Below are 19,614 nucleotides of genomic sequence, written 5' to 3' on the forward strand. Positions count from 1 at the left end.
AACACTTCTCACAACAAACTTAAAACAAATTTATAAGAAAAAAACAAAAAGCTCCATCAAAATTTGGCAAAGGATATGAACAGAAACTTCTCTAAAGAAGATATTCATGCTGCCAACAAACATGAAAAGAAGCTCATCATCACTGGTCATTAGAGAAACGCACATCAAAACCACAGTGAGATACCATATCACAACAGTAGGAATGATGATCATTAAGAAGTCAGGAACAACAGATGCTGGCGAGGCTGTGGAGAAATAGTATGCTTTTACACTCTTGGTGGGAATGTAAACTAGTTCAACCATTGTGGAAGACAGTGTGGCGATTCCTCAAGGATCTAGAACCAGAAATACCATTTGACCCAGCCATCCTATTACTGGGTATATACCCAAAGGATTATAAGTCATTCTACTATAAAGACACATGCACATATTATTGCAGGGCTATTTACAATAGCAAAGACTTGGAAGCAACTCAAATGCCCATCAGTGATAGACTGGATAAGGAAAATGTGGCACATATACACCATGGAATACTATGCAGCCATAAATAGCATGAGTTCATGTCCTTTGTGGAGACACGGATGAAGCCTGAAGCCATCATTCTCAGCAAACTAACACAGCAACAGAAAACAAACACCGCATTGTTTACAGTCCTAAGTGGGAGTTGAACAATGAGAACACATGCACATAGGGAGGGTAACATTACACACCAGGGCCTGTCAAAGGCTGGGGGCAAGGGGAGGCAGAGCATTAGGACAAATACCTAATGCATGCAGGACTTAAAACCTAGATTACGGGTTGATATGTGAGGCAAACCACCATGGCACATGTGTACCTATGTAACAAACCTGCACATTCTGCACATGTATACTAGAACCTAAAGTAAAGGAAAAAAAAAAAAACCCACAACTTTCAACATCATAAATTTCCTTATGACAAATTTAAACATATAAAACAACAAAAAAAATGTTGTTTTATATGAGTGACTCTATAAATCTTTTGAGCATGTTACATTTCTTAACATATCACATCACATTTTAGTTGTCTCATCTGGCCAGTAGTTGACCATTTTCATTTTGTGAAGAATTTTCCCACACTAACCTGCATGCTTTCAGAACTTCTGTTGAACTGGGGCATATAGACACTGACATTGATGGTATGATCTGAGAAGTAGATCTGTGGCTAACTAAAGGCAGGTCTACTTTTGTAGAGCTCTGTGAGTTCCCCAGCCCCTCTCCATTGACTGTGTGTAATCCACTGTGAGGACTGTTAAGGCTGGTAACACTGTTTATGCTTCTCTGCTCAGTGGATTTAGGAGAAGGTGTTGCTGTGGAAATGGCTGAAGAGGGTGAAGAGGCAACAGAATGATCAGTCTTTGTATGAACAGCTGGGTGAATATTATTCACTTTGTCACAGGTTCCAGTACCCACATTGCCATTGGCTTTTCCAATCAACAAAGCAGAGAGCTGAGGATTGTCTGCAATTAATAAATTTGGTGAATCTCCATGGTTAGGACTGGAAACAGCATCTGCTATCAACTGATGAACATGATTAGAAAGTCCCTTGACATCAGCACAGCCATTAGATGGGTCTCCAGTATGCCTGCTTGTTTCAGGCACCAAGGATCTATTTTTTGAAGGCTTGCTCTCTTTGGTAAACATAATGCCTTGTTGTCCACCTGAGGTAGCAGTATGAGAGGAGAGGTGACTGTCAGCATCCCCCTGTGGTACTGAATTACTAGGCAGAGTGAGATGTTCATTCGACTTTTTAATACCAGTGCTAGTTGCCTGGTGATACTGGGCTGACCCAGTGGAAAACAGAGGTTGTTCTTCATTAGGTCCTGACAAACATGAACTCTGACTTTTATGAAGCCCCTAAAAAAAAAAAAAATGAAATTTAATATCATGGGAGCTGAAATGCATATACAGAAAACTCTTGAGGATTAAAATGTTAAACGCAAAGCCACCATAAATAAACTAAATTTTGTGTAACATAATTGAAGCCAAATCTCAAAATCATTTAAAAGTTCCCATAATCAACAGATTAAAGTGGTTAGTATTTTTAGAGAAAATGATCTAACCTGCCTGCTTAATTTGATTTACTAATATGTGAACAATTTTCTTCACATTAGGCTTTTAAAAGTTTAAATTGTTTAATTCTGACATACATTTTTAGCTGAATAAAAGTGTATCTCAAAATTTAGATGTGGAAAAACAAGTATGGTTATTATACTTAATACATGAAGTATATTTATTACAGGGAATATCATTCACAATAAGCCACAGACTATGCAAAAAAAGTCTCAATAAAACTAAAAGAACTGAAATCATAGAAAGTATGTTTTCTGAAAAAGAATTACATCAAATATCAAAAAGATAAAGTCCTATAAATACCCAAATGTGTGAAAACTAAACAGAAATCTAAATTTCCTATGGGCCAAGTTAAGAAATGACAAAATAAATTAGAGAATTCTTTGAACTTCATAAAAATAAAAGCATACCATATCAAAATTTAGTTTAATGCAATACATAGAAGGTTTTATAGCTTCAAGCACTTAGGTTATCAAAGAATAAAGGTCTAAGATCAAAAAGATAAAATACCAATTTAAGATGTTGTGAAGAGAGTATCAAACCAAAAATAAATACAAGGGAATAAATAACACAGGTAAGAAGGAAAAAAAATTACTGAAATAGAAAACACAAAACCAATGGAAAAAATTTGTTAAAAAATATATACAACTGGTCTTCGAAAGGATGGACATCACTTAAAAAAATCCTTCAGCTAAATATATCATAACAGTATATATAAACTTGGCAAAGTAGAAAGAAAAGAGATTATACCACCAGAGATCCTACAAACAACATTTTAGGAAGAAATTATACTAATCTTAACAAAAATCTTTTCAGGATATACAGCAGGACAGACCTTCACTAAGTCATTTCAGAAAGCCAGTTATACTCTAACACCAGTGAAAGCCAGTAAAATATATCACTGAAAAAAACATCTCCCTTGAATATAGACAACAGGATCCTTAAGAACACATTAGCATGTCAAACCCAGCAATATATAATAATTATGCACCAAGACAAATGAGGATTTATCTCAGAAAGCCAGTAGGTTTGCATGTGAAAATCAAGCAATGTAATACCATGCTATTAGAATAGAGACAAATAACAAAAAGGTGGAGTTACATTTACCTATTTTTAAAACTTACTATAAAATTATAGTGACCAAGGCTGTGTAGAATTGGTGTAAGAAAAACTATATACAGGAGTAGGACAAAAGAGTCTATAAATACATCCACACATAGATTACGAACTAATTGTTGACACAGTTGCCAAGATGGGAAGAATAAGACTTTTATACAAATGATGCTGGAATAATCAAATATCCTTACGCAAAATGGATATTCTCACACAATGTACAAAAATTAACTCAAAATGACTCAATTAAATGTATGAGACAGAGCCATAAAAATTCTATTATAAAATATAATATGATACCAAATAGATTATAACGGGTAATCTCTATAAAGTCAGTTAATTATGTTAATCCTTTTTTTTTTTTTTTTTTTTGAGATACAGTGTTGCTTTGCTGCTCAGGCTGGAGTGCAGCGGTGTGATCTTGGCTCACTGCAACCTCCACCTGCCAGGTTCAAGTGACCCTTGTGCCTCAGCCTGCCAAGTAGCTGGGACTACAGGCATGTGCCAACTGGCCTGGCTAATTATTTTCTTTTTTTAGTAGAAACGGGGTTTCATGGCTGGGCGTGGTGGCTCATGCCTGTAATCTCAGCCACTTTGGGTGGCTGAGGCAGGCAGATCACCTGAGGTCAGGAGTTTGAGACCAGCCTGGCTAACATGGCGAAAACCTGTCTCTAATAAAAATACAAAAATTAGCTGGGCAAGGTGGTGTGTGCCTGTAGTCCCAGCTACTTGGGAGTCTGAGGCTGGAGAACTGCTTGAACCCAGGAGACAGAGGTTGCAGTGAGCCAAGATCACGCCACTCCACTCCACTCCAGCCTGGGTGATGGAGCAAGACTCTGTTTCAAAAATGGAAAAAAAAAAAAAAAAAAAAAAGAACGGGGTTTCATCATGTTGGCCAGGCTTGTCTCAAACTCCTAACCTCGAGTAATCCACCTGCCTTGGCCTCCCAAAGTGCTGTGATTAAAGACATGAGCCACTGCACCTGGCCATAAATGTTAATCCTATCTACAGAGCACCTTCACAAAACATTGAGTGAAGAAGGAATCAACTATAACCTAATAGTAGTAGTAATGGAAACTTTAAAATCCTCTTGAAGTTGCTGCAAAGTGTGACCACCCCCCTCACGCTCAAGTTAAAAGAGAACATTTACAGCCTGTCTTCTCTTTGTGATCAGTGGACCTTATCTATACTCCCCAACTCCACATTCCTCAAAGTTTATTACAGGCCCAGCAAGTTCCTGCTTACTTCCCTAGCACGGCTGCAGGGTCTTGTGGCTGCAGGGTCACAAGACCAGTAAGTTTAGGCTGCAAGATATGTTTTTCTCAAGATGTAAGAAATGTTGTAATGCTTGATTAACAGCGTTAGCTTCTCACTTCTGTAACTTGCTTCCCGCATCACACAGTTCCTGCCTTTAGATGTTTAAAGGTAGGAAAAACCCTTTGTTTGGGGCTCAGGCTTTTTGGACATATGTCTGGCTGAGCCAGTGATAACCTTAACAGACTGTCCTGAACCTTTTTCGGTCTCTCCAGTCTTTGATTGTCCTGCAACAGTTCTGGGGGCTTTGTCTAGGATTGGAGATGGCAGATTTTCTACCTCCTTTGCCTGTGGGCTAGAGCCCTGGGGTCCTTAGCACCACCAGGAGAGTTTCAGCCCAGAAGGAGAATGGCCCTCCCATGTTCCAGAGACTTCCCCTGACAGCGCAAATGGAACAGGTAGAAAGTGTTGCAGGACAGTCACGGAAGCAGTGCACAGACATCTAAACCGCGCTAAGGATTGGGCCATAAGGCAAGACCTGTCCCATAAGGATGGAAAGGCAGCCGGATTACCTCCCAGGGCGTGATGACTAGTCTGACCCAAGGGGGCTGGGACCATCAGGAGAGGCCCCATTGACCCAGATGAAACTCACGCCCTAACTGATACCAGATGTGGGTGGGGCTCACAAGTTGGTCAGAAAGGAAAACTCAGGAATGCGGGAGGTGTGTGAAAGTGTGTGAAAGAGACGGTCTCGGGAGAAACCAACACAGGGCGTGATGTGGTGAAGCACAGATCTCTTAGCATGGACTGTGTGCTCTGAGGCAAGTGTGAGAAAAACCAGACCTAGGACACTGCATATGGCCCATAGGACCAGTTCCACGGCTGCAGTGAGCTGTGACAGGAATTAAGGTACGCTCCTGGCTAAGCAGTGTCCAAACCTCCCATAACAGGATCTGGACTGGTGGATGCAAAAGTGAAAGTGTGCTGTGAGTGGGGAAGTGGGAGGAAAAATGTCAAAGCCTACTCCACTGGAGTGCATGCTGAAAAACTTTAAAAAAAGTTTTAATGGTGATTATAGGGTTAAACTAACTCCACAGAAACAGAGAACCCTTTGTGAGACAGATTGGCCGTCTTTTAATGTAGGGTGGCCAGCCAAAGGGACAATAGACACGGAAATAATTGGCTGAGTGTTCTGGATAGTCATGGGGCTGGAGAACAGCCTGGGTACCCGGATCAGTTTTCGTATATTAACTCCTGGCTAAGTGTAATTCAAAGTCACACTAAGTGGCTGCAGGCCTGCTTTGGGACCTATTGTAAGACTCTAATGGCCCGGACAAAACCAGGAACCATAGGAAGAGACTGCAAGGCATCAGAAAAAGAAAAGGAGTCACAGGAAAAGCAGAAAAAACCTGTCCTACAGGCCCCAAATGAAAAGTTAGAAAGTCCACCCCCCCATGCACCAATTTATCCATCCCTGGCAAAGAGGGCTTAGACAGGAAGGATGCTGCCCTGGCCGCCTCCGGAGATTCAGACTCAGAAGAAAAGCACCCCTCAGACAACACCACACAGAGAGGAACGACAGTCCTTGCCTGAAAAGCCAAGGGAGAAACTCCAGGGGGATGAGGTCGGCCACCTTAGGTCAGGCCATGCCCAAGCAATGCAGACACCCCTTCAAGAAACACGGGGACAAGTTTATTTAACTGCACAGAATGAAGTCCAAGGGGGCGAACAGCTCTTCATTTATCAGCCCTTCTCTACTACTGATCTCTTAAATTGGAGACAACCTACTCCTTCCCATACAAAGAAGCCTCAGGCTCTTATAGATCTAATGCAGTCTATTTTCCTAACTTACAATCCTACCTGGGCTGATTGCAAACTTCTTCTGTCATTATTTAATACAGAAGAGCGCCGTAGTTATACAAGCCGCTCTCCAGTGGCTGGAGAACAATGCGACCACAGGCACAGGAGATATCAGGCTGTATGCATAAGCACTCCCGATAGAGGCTGACCCAGACTGAGACCCTAACCAGGCTCAAAGGCTACAAAGTTTGCAACAGTATCGAAAGACACTCCTAAATGGAATAAAGGCTGGAGGGGAAAAGGCCACCAATATCAAAAAGGTCTCAGAGGTCCTCCAGAGCCAGATGAAAGTCCAAGTGAATTTTATGAGAGGCTCTGCAAGGCTTAGCAATTTTACACGCCATTTGACCCAGAGGCTTCAGGTAATCAGTGTATGGTTAATGCAGCATTTTTAAGTCAGGCACAAGGAGACATAAAGCAAAAGCTTCAGAAGTTAGGTTTTGAAGGCATGAATATTATCCAGCTTATCCAAGCGGCTACTAAGGTGTTTCTAAATCAGGATGAGGAGGCCAAGAGAAAAGCTAGATGCAGAGCTAAGGAAAAGGTAGACTTGCTGGCGGTGGCCTTAGTTGGAGGAGAAACTAGTTTTGTGAGAGGACATGGCTGTGGTGGAGGACAAGCAAGGCAAAACCAGGAAGCTAAGCCAGGACAAGAGGGCCGACCTAGGCTTGAGAGAGATCAATGTGCGAGATGCAAGCAGATGGTACACTGGAGAATGAATACCCAGAAAGAGAAAAGTATAAAGGCAACAATCAGGGACAAAATGGCTGGCCAGAACCCCCTGCTGACGGTCAAGGGGTTCACAAGTCAGACACGGATTTAATTAGACTGGCAGGAATCAATGATTATGAGAACTGAGACAGACCACGCTCCATTTCATTAGGCCCTGAGGAACCTACGGTCTCAATGGAGGTAGGGGGCCGGAAAATGGACTTTGTAGTCGATACTGGTGTGGAGCATTCGGTAGGAACTCAAGCAGTTGGACCACTGTCTAAAAATTATGTCAATATAAATGGGGCTGCAGGAGTAACAGAAAAGAGGCCTTAATTCAAATCTAAAAGATGTGTGACTGGAGGACAGGAAGTCCAAAATGAATTTTTATATTTGCCAAATAGTCTGGTGCCCTTGTTAGGAAGAGACTTGCTCCAGAAATTGCAAGCACAAATCTCCTTTACCTGAGAAGGGGACATGACTTTAAACCTAGGTCAAAGAAAAGCCATGATAATGACCCTTACCATCCCCACAACAGAGGAATGGAGACTATGAGAGATGCAAAATTTGTAAAGATGGATTTTGCCAGTGGGAAAATGAGGCAATGTATAAGGAATTATTTCTCAGGCTGCCAGGGGTGTGGGCAGAAGATAATCCCCAGAGCTAGCCATAAATCAGGACCCCACAGTGGTGGAACTGCTGCAGGACACCAGTGCGAATCGGTCAGCATCCCATCCTAGCAAAGCCACCCATGGGATTACAAAGGATACAGTTCAGCTCCTTAAATCTGGATAATAGAAAGATGTGCCTCTTCTTGAAACACTCCATTACTACTGGTATTAAAGCCCTCTGGAGATTACCAGACGGTACGGGATTTGCAGGCCATATATAAACTTGCAGCTACATCACATGCCATTGTGCCCAACCCATACACACTGCTTGGGCGAATTCCTGCTGACACTGCTTGGTTTACGTGCTCAGATATAAAGGATGAATTCTTCTGCATCTGACTAGCTCCTGAAAGCCAGGGCATCTTTGCCTTTGAGTGGGGCTCATCACAGTATACTTGGACCAAACTCTCCCAAGGATTTTAAAACTCCCCAACCATTTTTGAAGACACACTTGTCTCAGACCTGAAGGCTTTCATGCCACGAAGTGGCCGCTGTGTCCTGTTGCAGTACATAGATGATTTATGCACCTACAAAACAGTGCTTTCAAGGTACAGAAAAGCCTCCTTGATGTTCTGTGGGAGGCTGGCTATAAGGTCTCTAAGGAAAAGGCACAAATCTGTGGCCAAAAAGCAAGGTATCTTGGCTTTAACCTCTCTCAAGGACAGCTTGAGTGTGGACGTGGGCGAAAAGAGACTGTTTGTGGCATTCCTTGACCTGACGCTAGACAAGTGTGGAAGTTTAAACGGGCAGCTGGTTTCTGTTGCATTTGGATTCCATATTACTTGCTCTTAGCAAAACCACTGTATGAGGCTACCAAAGTGGCGGAAAAGAACCCCTCCTGTGGAGAAAAGAGCAGGACATGGCCTTCAAGGAAATCAAGAAGGCTTTGATCCACGCCCTGGCATTAGGACTGCCAGACATGACAAAGCCTTTTTACGTGTATATCTATGAAAGAAAAGGAATATCTATAGGAGTCTTGGTACAAACACTAGGGTCATGGTATTGGCCCATGGCATGTTTGTCCAAGCGACTAGACTTGGTGGCTATGGGATGGCCTCCCTGTTTCAAGGCAGTGGCAGCCACTGCCCTGTTAGCAGAAGATGCTAACAAGCTCACATTTGGACAGAGGTTGATAATTCAGGTGCCCCATACGATCGTCACCCTGATGGGGCAGAGGGGGCATGGCTGGCTTTCTAACCCTAGGATGTTAAGATATCAAGAACTTTTGTGTGAAAACCCCTACATAACCTTGGTGACTCTGAATACTCTAGATCCACGCACACTGCTGCCAAAAGAATGGGCAGAGCACAGAAAGCCCCCGTTGTGTTGCCCAGGGTATCACTGTTGTGTGGAAATGGTAGATGAGGTTTTCTCAAGCCGAAAAGACTTAAAGGACCAGCCCTTAAAAAATCCAGATGTGGAATACTTTACTGATATGATACTTCAGATATGAAGCAGCTTCAGATATGAAGCAGATATGATACTTCAGATATGAAGTAGCTTCATATCTGAAGGTGTCAGAAGGGCTAGATATACGGTGAGGCATTGAATCTAGTGGCTGAAGCCTGCCCTCTGCTGGTCGGAACTTCAGCCCAAAGAGTTGAGCTAACAGCCCTCACTAGAGCATCGCTCGTGGCCAAAGGAAAGTCAGTAAACATCTATACTGACCCAAGGTATGCTTTTGCCACTTTGCATTCCCATGGAGCCATATGTAAGGAAAGAGGATTATTAACTACTGAAGGAAAGGAAGTCAAAAATAAAAAGGAAATAGAGCTGCTCTTAGAAGCTGCTCTGAAAGAGCTCCAAAAGACGTAGCAGTCATCCATTGCAAAGGGCATCAAATGGCAGGAGGTGATGAGGCTAGAGGAAACAGGAAGGCAGACAGAGAAGCCAAAAGAGTTGCAATGATGGAGGTAACTAAGAAGGAAGGGCAAACCCTTACCATGCCCTTACTAGAGCTTCCCCTTACAGAACCCGCTAACTACTCCTCTAATGAAAAGACCTGGTTTGAGCAGGAGAGTGGAAGTTAACAGAAAGAACGTTGGTGAAAGTTCTCAGATGGGAGGCTTGCCATCCCAGAAGCAATAGCCACCCAGTTCATAAAGCAGTTTCATCAAGGAACACATATGGGAAAAACCGCATTAGAGACTCTTGTTGGATGGCATTTCTATGTGCTGCGCCTAACTGCCATCACTTGAGCCATTTGTGAGCAATGTTGAACTTGTACCCAAAATAATCCATGGCAGGGGCCAACATGGCCCCCAGGGATTCAAGAAACTGGACTACACCCTGTGAAAACCTGCCTGTGGACTTTATCGAGCTGCCTCAAGCTGGAGGCTGCCGGTACATGCTAGTGTTTGTCTGCACTTTCTCAAGATGGGTCAAGGCATTTCCCACCAGGACAGAGAAAGCTCGGGAAGTAACCAGAATCTTACTAAAGTACATTATTCCTAGATTTGGACTGCCTCTAACTTTAGAATCAGACAATGGCCCAGCATTTGTGGCAGATAGTACAACAACTAACACAGATGTTAAAAATCAAATGGAATCTGCATACAGCTTTTTGCCCACCGAGTTCTGTAAAAGTTGAAAGAATGAAGGAGACACTCAAACAGCTGTTAAAGAAGTTTTGCCAGGAAACTTATCTAAGGTGAAATCAGGAGCTGCCCATGGTCCTTCTGTGAGTCAGGGGCACCCTACTAAATTAACTGGGTATTCACCCTATGAGATGGTGTTTGGCTCACCACCCACAATCATAACTCAGATAAAAGGGGATTTAAAAGAAATTGGGGGATTAACCTTAAGAAGGCAAATGCAAGCCTTAGGTGAGGCCATGCAGGAAATACAAAGGTGGGTAAGAGAAAGAATACCTGTTAGTCTCATAGATGCAGTACATCCCTTCCAACCTGGACACTCTGTCTGGGTCAAACAATGGAACCCAACCACGTTAGGGCCTTTATGGGATGGTCCCCATATTGTGATCTTGTCTACCCCCACTGCTGTTAGTTGCAGGTATCGCACCTTGGGTTCATCACAGCCAGCTGAAACCAGCAGCGACCACAACTCAGGACCCGCGGCCAGTCAACAAAACCCAGACTACCCAAAACAGTTGATCCTGCGGCAAAACTATGCCACTGCTGACAAGGACAACTGCCCTGCTCTGACCATACCGGAGGCTGGTCAGTCCAAGCACGGCTGAACCTTAGGGAAACATTGAGCCCTGCTCTCGTCAGACAACTGGAAGCTGACTAGTCTATGCATGGCTGAAGCCTGAGGAAGTCAATAATAGATAAGTAAATGTGGACTGAATTTACAAGCATAATTAAACTCTTGTACTGATTATTTTACTGTCATGTTATCTTTGAAAATGCTGCCAAGCTTTTTGCCCAGAAGGGTGCCCATGCACAGTATAAGTTTAATCACATTGGTAATACTGAAGCCACTGACACTTTCACCTATGGTTATAAAAGGGGACCAAGATGACTGTCATCACTGTATGATAGAAGCCTGGTCCAGAAAAGGTATGACTAAAACTATGTAATACCAGACCTACTATGAGTGGACAGGGACTCATACAGGAACTTGTGTCTATAACCAGACTAGTTGGTCTGTGATCGTGGAAACAGGCAGCCCCAAGTATGTAATGACCCAGAGTTCGTGCCCTATGTCTTTTGGTTTGAAGTCCAAACTGGCAAACCCCTAATGCCATCATATATAAACCCCACAGAAATCAGGGTCAGTAAACCTGTAAACAAAAAAGAAGTATTCCCTCACGCACATAAAGGCCCTGTCTCCATACATTTTGATGCCTGCCAAGCTTCACATCTCAGTAAACTAAATACTATTGGGACCATCTGTAAAAATCTAGGACAAGAAAGAGTCAGCAGCAGAGCTACCAAGGCCGTAACAGGAGAATCCAAAAAGGAGTGCCCTGATTGTGATAATCAGTGGACCACACATGAATTTATCAGCACCTATACACAGGAAGGGTTGCTCTGTTTGCCAGCCAAGAGGTGAAGATAGGGTGCACAACTGGAACTTGCAACCCACTCAATCTGACAATACTAAAGCCAAATATGCCTTTCTGGACTAAAGGGCCTAAAGGGCTACTAATCTTTGATCAGGCAAGAGCTCTCCTAGGACTTGGTATTCCTCTGGTCATTACCAGGAAAACCCAAAGGACTCAAGTTCAAGTTAGCCCAATGCAACACTTTAGGTTTTATACATCTTTCAATGAACACTTTAATCCTGAAGTATCAAAAAATCAAATTCCTCCTATATCAGCTGAAAACCTGTTTGCCCAGCTAGCCGAAAGTACTGCTAACAATTTAAGAGTTACTGTATGTTATATATGTGGAGGTACCAATTTGGGAAATCAGTGACCCTAGGGAGCCTAAGAATTGATGCCACAAGAAAATTTTACCTTACCTGAATTTGTTACAAATTCAATGCAAATCCAAGTGTTTGGCTGTTAAGGAACCCCATCACTGGAAAATACTGCATCACCCACTGGGACAAGGCCTTTCAGAACCAGGGACGGGCAATGACTTGCCTAGGTCAACAATATCTTGAAGAATCCGAAAACAGAATACAATGGGAAGCTTTATAGACAATTCCTCTGTGTCAGACTTTAATCCCTTTTGCAGTTCCCAACACTATATCAATCATGTTACCACCGTAATAAGTGGATGCCTACTTATTCCTTGTCTCCTGCCACTTCTCATCAGAAGCATCCAATCCACCGCAGAAGCAACGGTACACAGACATACCATCACCTGAATAATGGCTCCGCAAAAGTACTAACCGGTATCCCAAGATAAGTATGTACCCACTCAAGAAGAAATAGCTAATTGTGGTGCACTTTACTAATCTACATTTGTGTGGGACACCAAAGGGGGGAAATGAAGAAGGAATTAATGAAATCAACTATAACCTATTAGTAGTAGTAGCAGAAATTTTAAAATCCTCTTAAAAGTTGCTAGAAAATGTGACCTCCCACCCCTCAACTTACACTCAAGTTAAAAGAGAACATTTACAGCCTGTCTTCTCTTTGTGATCAGTGCACCTTATCTATACTCCCCAACTCCACATTCCTCAAAGTTTATTACAGGCTCAGCAAGTTCCTGCTTACCTCCCTAGCACGGCTTCAGGGTCAGAAGACTGGTAAGTTTAGGATGCAAGACATGTTTTTCTCAAGACGTAAGAAATGTCGTAATGCTTAACTGCCTTTGTTTCTCACTTCTGTAACTTGCTTCCCACCTCATGTAGTTCTCGCTTTTTAGATGTTTAAAAGTAGGAGGGCCGGGTACGGTGGCTCATGTCTGTAATCCCAGCACTTTGGGAGGCTGAGGCAGGTGGGTCACGAGGTCAGGAGATTGAGACCATCCTGGCTAAGATGATGAAACCCTTACTCTACTAGAAATATAAAAAAATCAGCTGGGCATGGTGGCAGGCGCCTGTAGTCCCAGCTACTTGGGAGGCTGAGGCAGGAGAATGGCAAGAACCCGGGAGGCGGAGTTCGCAGTGAGCCAAGATCGTGCCACTGCCCCACAGCAGCCTGGATGACAGAGCAAGACTCTGTCTCAAAAAAAAAAGTAGGAAAAGCCCTATGTTCGGGACTCAGATTTTCTAGACATATGTCCAGCTGAGCCGGTGATCACCTTAATAAACCCTCCTGAACCTTTTTCGGTCTCTCCAGTCTTTGTCCCGCAACATTTCCTGCAATAAAATAACTGAGCTTCCTACCCTACCAATTCTGACACATAAAATTAACCATTTCAAAATAAATTTTTAAGGCAAGTTTTAAGTTTAATCTTCAAATACTTTCAGGAAGGACAGTCTCTGTTTTAGACTGAATGGTAGCTTTTTGTTCCTTGTAGCCATTTTTATTGAGTACCCAGTTTGGCCACATCTAACTTTTTCAGGCTCAAGGGATAAAACAGAATAGAAACAGGCTAATTCCCTATTTTACCCAGCTGATTAAATAAAAAGTGAAGGAAATAATTTAGAATATATAATATTAGATGATGTTTTGATACGGACCTTACAGAAAAATTTATGAGAGAAGAGGGCAGAGAATGCTGGAGACAAAAGGAAAGAGTTACATTATGAACAGAAAGATAATAAAAAGCTGATATCCTTGAGATTGTGATATTTGATGAAACTCCTGGAGGAGGATCTGAGAGAATAATGAAGATACAGTCAGCCCTTTGTATCTATGCGTTCCCACATGGGTGAATTTATCCAACCATTACTCAAAACTATAAGGAAAAAATATATAATAATACAACAATACAAATAATACTTATTTTTAAAAGAGTATAACTTATTTTGAGGAGCTAACTTTTGTACGATAATCAGGACACAGCTATAAGAGAAATCAAGAGGAAATCAAAAGGAAAAGCTGGCAGATTGTACAAACTGCCTGTATCACACAAATTTCTTATTTTCCTCACTCAATTCCTACTGATCAAAAACAAAAGAAAACTGAAATGTTAGTCCAGCATTGTTCAACCTTCATTTTAGAAGGGTTATTAACAGGATATATTCCCTAACTTTGAAAACACAATGTCCAGTGAAAGAATTAAGACACTAAAGGTCACATACTATATTATTCCATGTGTATAAACTGTCTGTAATATGTTAATCCATACACATAGAAAACAGATTGGTGGTAAGTTATCCAGGGTTAAGAGAAGGGAAGTGACTGGTTAACTTACTGCTGCCACCCACATTGAACACACAGGCAGACAGATTCACATCTTACCATAGTATCACAACTTACCAGAGCAAACGGCAGTGAACAGAAACTGCTGCTGGAACCACTAAGAGAAAAACCTAAACTGTAAGTTAAGAATTGATGGATGCTCAGTTTTTGAGAGTTAGAAGCTTCAGGGAGGCCAAGCCTTAGGGAATCTCCATATTTTTATAAGTTTTACCTCCAGAAGCCCTAATAGGATCTTACAGTAAAGACTAGAAAACACACCTCTACACCTTCTAACAGGAAAAGAGGCAAAGTAAACATTCTGAAATGTTTCCTGAGCATCCGTTCTTAAAAAGGCATGACTCAGGGAAATTACTGTATTATTTGGCCACAGCCTAACACAGCTAGGGTTTTATTATAACCTAAACAACATGACAGACAGAAAATACTCAATGCCAAGCCTCTCTAGCCTTCCTGCTTGTTTAATGGGGAATAAAAAGCTGACCAGCACTTGTGAAGGAATCAGCCAAAAGGTAAAGTCTCATTAAAAGACAGGCAACTAATACAGAACACTTCCTTCCCACACACTTTATCACCTCATCACACTTTATCATATCAACAGAACACTTGCAAAATATGAGGGAATACAACTGAAAGCATAATCCCACCCCCAAGTATCAATCCCTTATTCTGTAACCTGGCTGCTGCCTCCTTTGTCTGTGGTAAGGCAGCTGGCAGTTTTACTAAAAGCTTGCCTGAACTTGGGTCTTGCTCTCTCTCTTTTGTTTTTTCTCTCAGCTGACCTCACAGAAACCAACCACAGACCCAGAAAACTCAGGAGAATATCCAACAATATAAATAACAAAAAATACTACAATACACATCTATATGTAAACTGTAAAAAAGCAAAGGCAATGAAAAAAATTCTGAGAAAAATTAAAAAACGAAAAAAACACCCCAGCTTAAGTTAAGAATTACATCTGACTTCTCTTGCGAACATATGCACTAAAGGAGTGAATATTTGTGCCCACCCTTACCGCCCAATTCCTATTTTGAAACTCAATCACCAAGGTGAAATTATTAGGAGACTGGGTTTTTGGGAGGGGATAAGGTCATAAGGTGTACAGCCCTCATGAGTGAGATTAGTGTTCTTACAAAAGAGGCCTGAGAGAGACTCCTTGCCCATTTCACCATGTGAGGACACAGCAAGAAAGTAACATAGATGAACCATCTCACAAGACACCAAGTAGGCCAGCTCTTGATCTTGGACTTCTCAATCTCCAAAACTGTGAGAAATTTCTCTTTGTTATAAATCACCTAGTCCATAGTATTTTGTTATAGTGTTCTGAATGAACTAAGACTCCGTGCGAAAGAGAGACTAGACAGAAATGTTTAAAGTATTGAAACAAAAACCCAAACTGGAATTTCAGCAAAATTACCATTCAAAAACCAGGGAAAAAATTTTCTCAGACAAACAAAAACTTGGAGAGACTTCTGTAACTAGAACACATGGCTAATAGGAGAAACCATGAGAGACGAGGAAAGGAATGGGAGCTTTTTTACTTTTTGTGTAATTTTTCCTATATACCGAACACAGCTCTAAAAAATAAAGTATATTAGTCAATAAAACTAAACAAAGTTTCAAGAAATTTATATCTGTATATAAAAAGAAATTTATATCTGTATATAAAACCTTAATAGCTCTACTGTGCCATCAGATAAAGCAGGTCCTTCAGTGAGGCCTCACTTTCATTCTACTAAGGGAGGAAACCACCCCTCATATTGTCTTATGCCCAATTTCTCCCTCCAAAGAAAGAAGAAGTAAAAACGCAGAAATGAAATCCACAGGCAGACAGCCCGCACCCTGGGCCTAATTAAAGATCGACCCCTGACCTAACTGGTTATGTTATCTATAGATTCCAGACATTGTATGGAAAAGCATTGTGAAAATCCCTGTCCTGTTCTGTTCCATTCTGATTACTGGCGCATGCAGCCCCGTCATGTACCGCTGCTTGCTCAATCGATCACGACCCTCTCACGTGGACCCTCTTAAAGTTGTGAGCCCTTAAAAGGGACAGGAATTGCTCACTTGGAGAGCTCGGTTGTTGGAGACATGAGTCTTGCCTAAGCTCTCAGCCAAATAAAGCCCTTCCTTCTTTAACTTGGGTGTCTGAGGGTTTTGTCTGTGGCTTGTCTTGCTACACTACCTCTTCATAAGCTATTCTCCAGCCACTCCTTAACCTGCCCTTTCTCCTTCCAAATTCCTTCAATTGTCTGGGTCTCTAATGTGCTGGCCTTCCCAAGGCACTTGCTCATGTCACATTGTATTACAATTCATGGTAATTTAAAATTCTGCTAGTCCTTTCCTTCCACTAGAATAAATACTGAACAGCTTGCATGGTAGCGGTGTTCTCCAGGGAATATGGGCAAATATTACTTGAAGATACTTTCTAAAACATGTCATTATGTCTTATTGAAATAGCAATGAGATTTGGTGTAACTGTAAAGTAATAATTGTTTTTTCCCTTTTCCTCTGATTTCCATACTACCTAATGTAATTTATCTGTACACTAGCTTTAACTACAACAGTCCCTCATATTCGTAGGGGATATATTCCTAGACCCTCATTGGATGCCTCAAACTGTCAATAGTCCTGAATTCTCAATATATTTTTTTTGATCTGATAACTGAGGGACAGCAACTAAGTGAATAAAGGGTAGGTAACGTGTACAGTGTTGATATGCTGAACAAAGAGATGATTCACATCCTGGTCAAATGGAGTGGAACAGGACAAGATTTCACGACACTACTCAGAATGGCATGCAATTTAAAATGTATGTACTGTTTATTTCTGGAACTTTCCATTTAACAGTTGCCCCCAGGTAACTGAAACCACAAAGAAAGCAGTATCGTGAATTTATAATACTGTAAATAAACTTACATGCACAGACTAAATTACCACGTAGTCCAGACATACCTCATTTTATTGTGCTTTGCTTTACTGAACTTCAAAGACACTATGTTTACTACAAATTGAAGGTATGTGGCAACCGTGGATATCAAGCAAGCAAGTCCATCTGTACCACTTTTCCAACATAATGTGTTCACTTTGCATCTCTGTAACTCTCTCAATTGTTTGAAACTTTTTCATATTGTATCACGGATTTGTAATCAGGGATCTTTGATGTTACCATCGTCATTGTTTGAGGGCACCACAGATAGGGCAGCACACTAAATTAACAAATGTTCTGTGTTCTGACTGCTCCGCCATCTAGTCCTTCTATTTTTTTCCCTCTCTTCAGACCTCCATATTCCTGTCACAAAAATATTAAATTAGGCCACCTAATAAACCCTACAATGGCCTCCAAGCATTTGAATGAAAGGAAGCATTGCATATCTCTCACCTGAGATTTGTGGATTAACTCATAACTTTGAAAGAAGTTCTACTAGGGATTTTTTTTAAATTTTTTGAAACAGGGTCTCACTCTGTCACTTAGGCTGGAATGCAGTGGTGCAACCTCAGCTTACTGCAGCCTTGTCCTCCTGTGCTCAAGCAACCCTCTCACCTCAGCCTCCCAAGTGTCTGGGAATGCAGGCACATGACACCATGCCCTGCTAATTTTTGTAGTTTTCGTACAGATGGGGTCTTGGTATGTTTTCCAGGCTGGTCTCCAACTCCTGGGCTCAAGCAATCCTCCTGCCTTGGCCTCCCACAGTCTTGTAATTAAAGGCCTGAGCCACTGTACCAAGCCACATCTCTCCCTTTAAATCCAAAGCTAGAACAATTAAAGTTAGTGAGGAAGGCATGTCCAAAGCCAAGGCAGTCACAAAACTAGCCCTCTTGTACCAGTTAGCTGAGTTGTGAAGGCCAAGGAAAGTAAAACTGTTACTCCCATGGACATACAAATGTTAAGAAAGCAAAACAACCTTATTGATCATATAAAGAAAGTTTTAGTGGTCTAGATAAAGGCTGTCTCATCACTGACAATATTCCCTCAAGCCAAAGCCTAATCCAGAAAAAGGGTGTAAACCCCTCCTTCAAATCTATGAATGCTGACCGTGGTAAGGAAGCTGCAGAAGAAAAGTCTGAAGCCAGTAGAAGTTGGTTTATGAGGGAGAAGGAAAGAAGTCATCTCCATAATATAAGTAAGTACAAGGTAAAGCAGCAAGTTATCCAGAAGACCTAGCTAGTATCATTGATGAAGGTGGCTACACTAAACAATACATTTTCAATGAAGATTACAGTGGAACAAGATGTGATTTAGGTCTTTTCTAACTAGAGAGAAGTTAACACCTGGTTTCAAGGCCTCAAAAGACAAGCTGACACCTTTGTTAGGAACTAATAAGGCTGGTGACTATAAGCTGAAGGCAATGCTCATTTATCATTCTGAAAATCCCACAGCCCTAAAGAGGTATGCTAAATCCACTCTGCCTGTGCTTTATAAATGGGATAACAAAGCCTCTGTGATAGCCCAACTGTTGACAGCATGGTTTACTGAATACTTTAAAGTCTATATGGATAGCTACTACTCAGAAAAAGAGATTCCTGTCAATATACTATTCCTCATTAAATATGCATTTGGTCATTCAAGAGCTCTGACAGATGTAAAAAGAGATTAAATTTGTCTTCATGCCTAACACAGTATCTATTCTGCGGCTCATGGATCAAGAAGTAATTTTGACTTTAAGTCTTATTATTTAAGAAATACATTTCATTCATAAGTCTATATATAACTAACACAGACAGCAATTCCTCTAATAAAGCAAAGGAAAGGGAAAACTTTCTGAAAAGGATTCAGTCATTCAACATGTCATTAAGGACATTCATGATTCATGGGAGGAGGTCAAAATGAATGTGGAAGAAGTTGATTCCAATCCTCATGGATGACTTTGAGGTGTTCAAGACTTCAGTTGAGGAAGGAACTACAGATGTAGAAATGGCAAGACAGTTTGATAGGTGGAGCCTGAAGAAGTGACTGAATTGCTGCAAGTGCACAACAAATTTTGAATTGCTGTTTCAGGGATGAGAAAAGAAAGTGGTTTTCTGAGAGGAAATCCACTCCTGGGGAAATGCTGTGAACACTAACTACTGTGATACAAACAAACAATTTGGAATATTACATAAATTTATTTGATAAAGGCAGTGGCAAAGTTCAAGAGGATTGACTCTAACTTTGAAAGAAGTTATATCATTGGGAAAACATCAAATAGC

At 41.4% G+C, this 19,614-nt stretch overlaps 1 protein-coding gene across 43 annotated transcripts in view; it reads right to left on the reverse strand.

Moving 5' to 3' along the window:
• Positions 1-19,614, reverse strand: part of UTY (ubiquitously transcribed tetratricopeptide repeat containing, Y-linked) — a 249,115-nt gene that overhangs the window by 99,913 nt on the left and 129,588 nt on the right. For all 43 annotated transcript variants that reach the window (XM_063804975.1, XM_063804974.1, XM_063804973.1 and 40 more), the window contains 1 exon segment: positions 1,102-1,874. In XM_063804975.1, coding sequence (XP_063661045.1) covers positions 1,102-1,874 — 773 coding nt within the window.

Source organism: Pan troglodytes, chromosome Y, assembly GCF_028858775.2.
Source record: "Pan troglodytes isolate AG18354 chromosome Y, NHGRI_mPanTro3-v2.0_pri, whole genome shotgun sequence".
In the NCBI taxonomy this organism is placed as follows: domain Eukaryota; kingdom Metazoa; phylum Chordata; class Mammalia; order Primates; family Hominidae; genus Pan; species Pan troglodytes.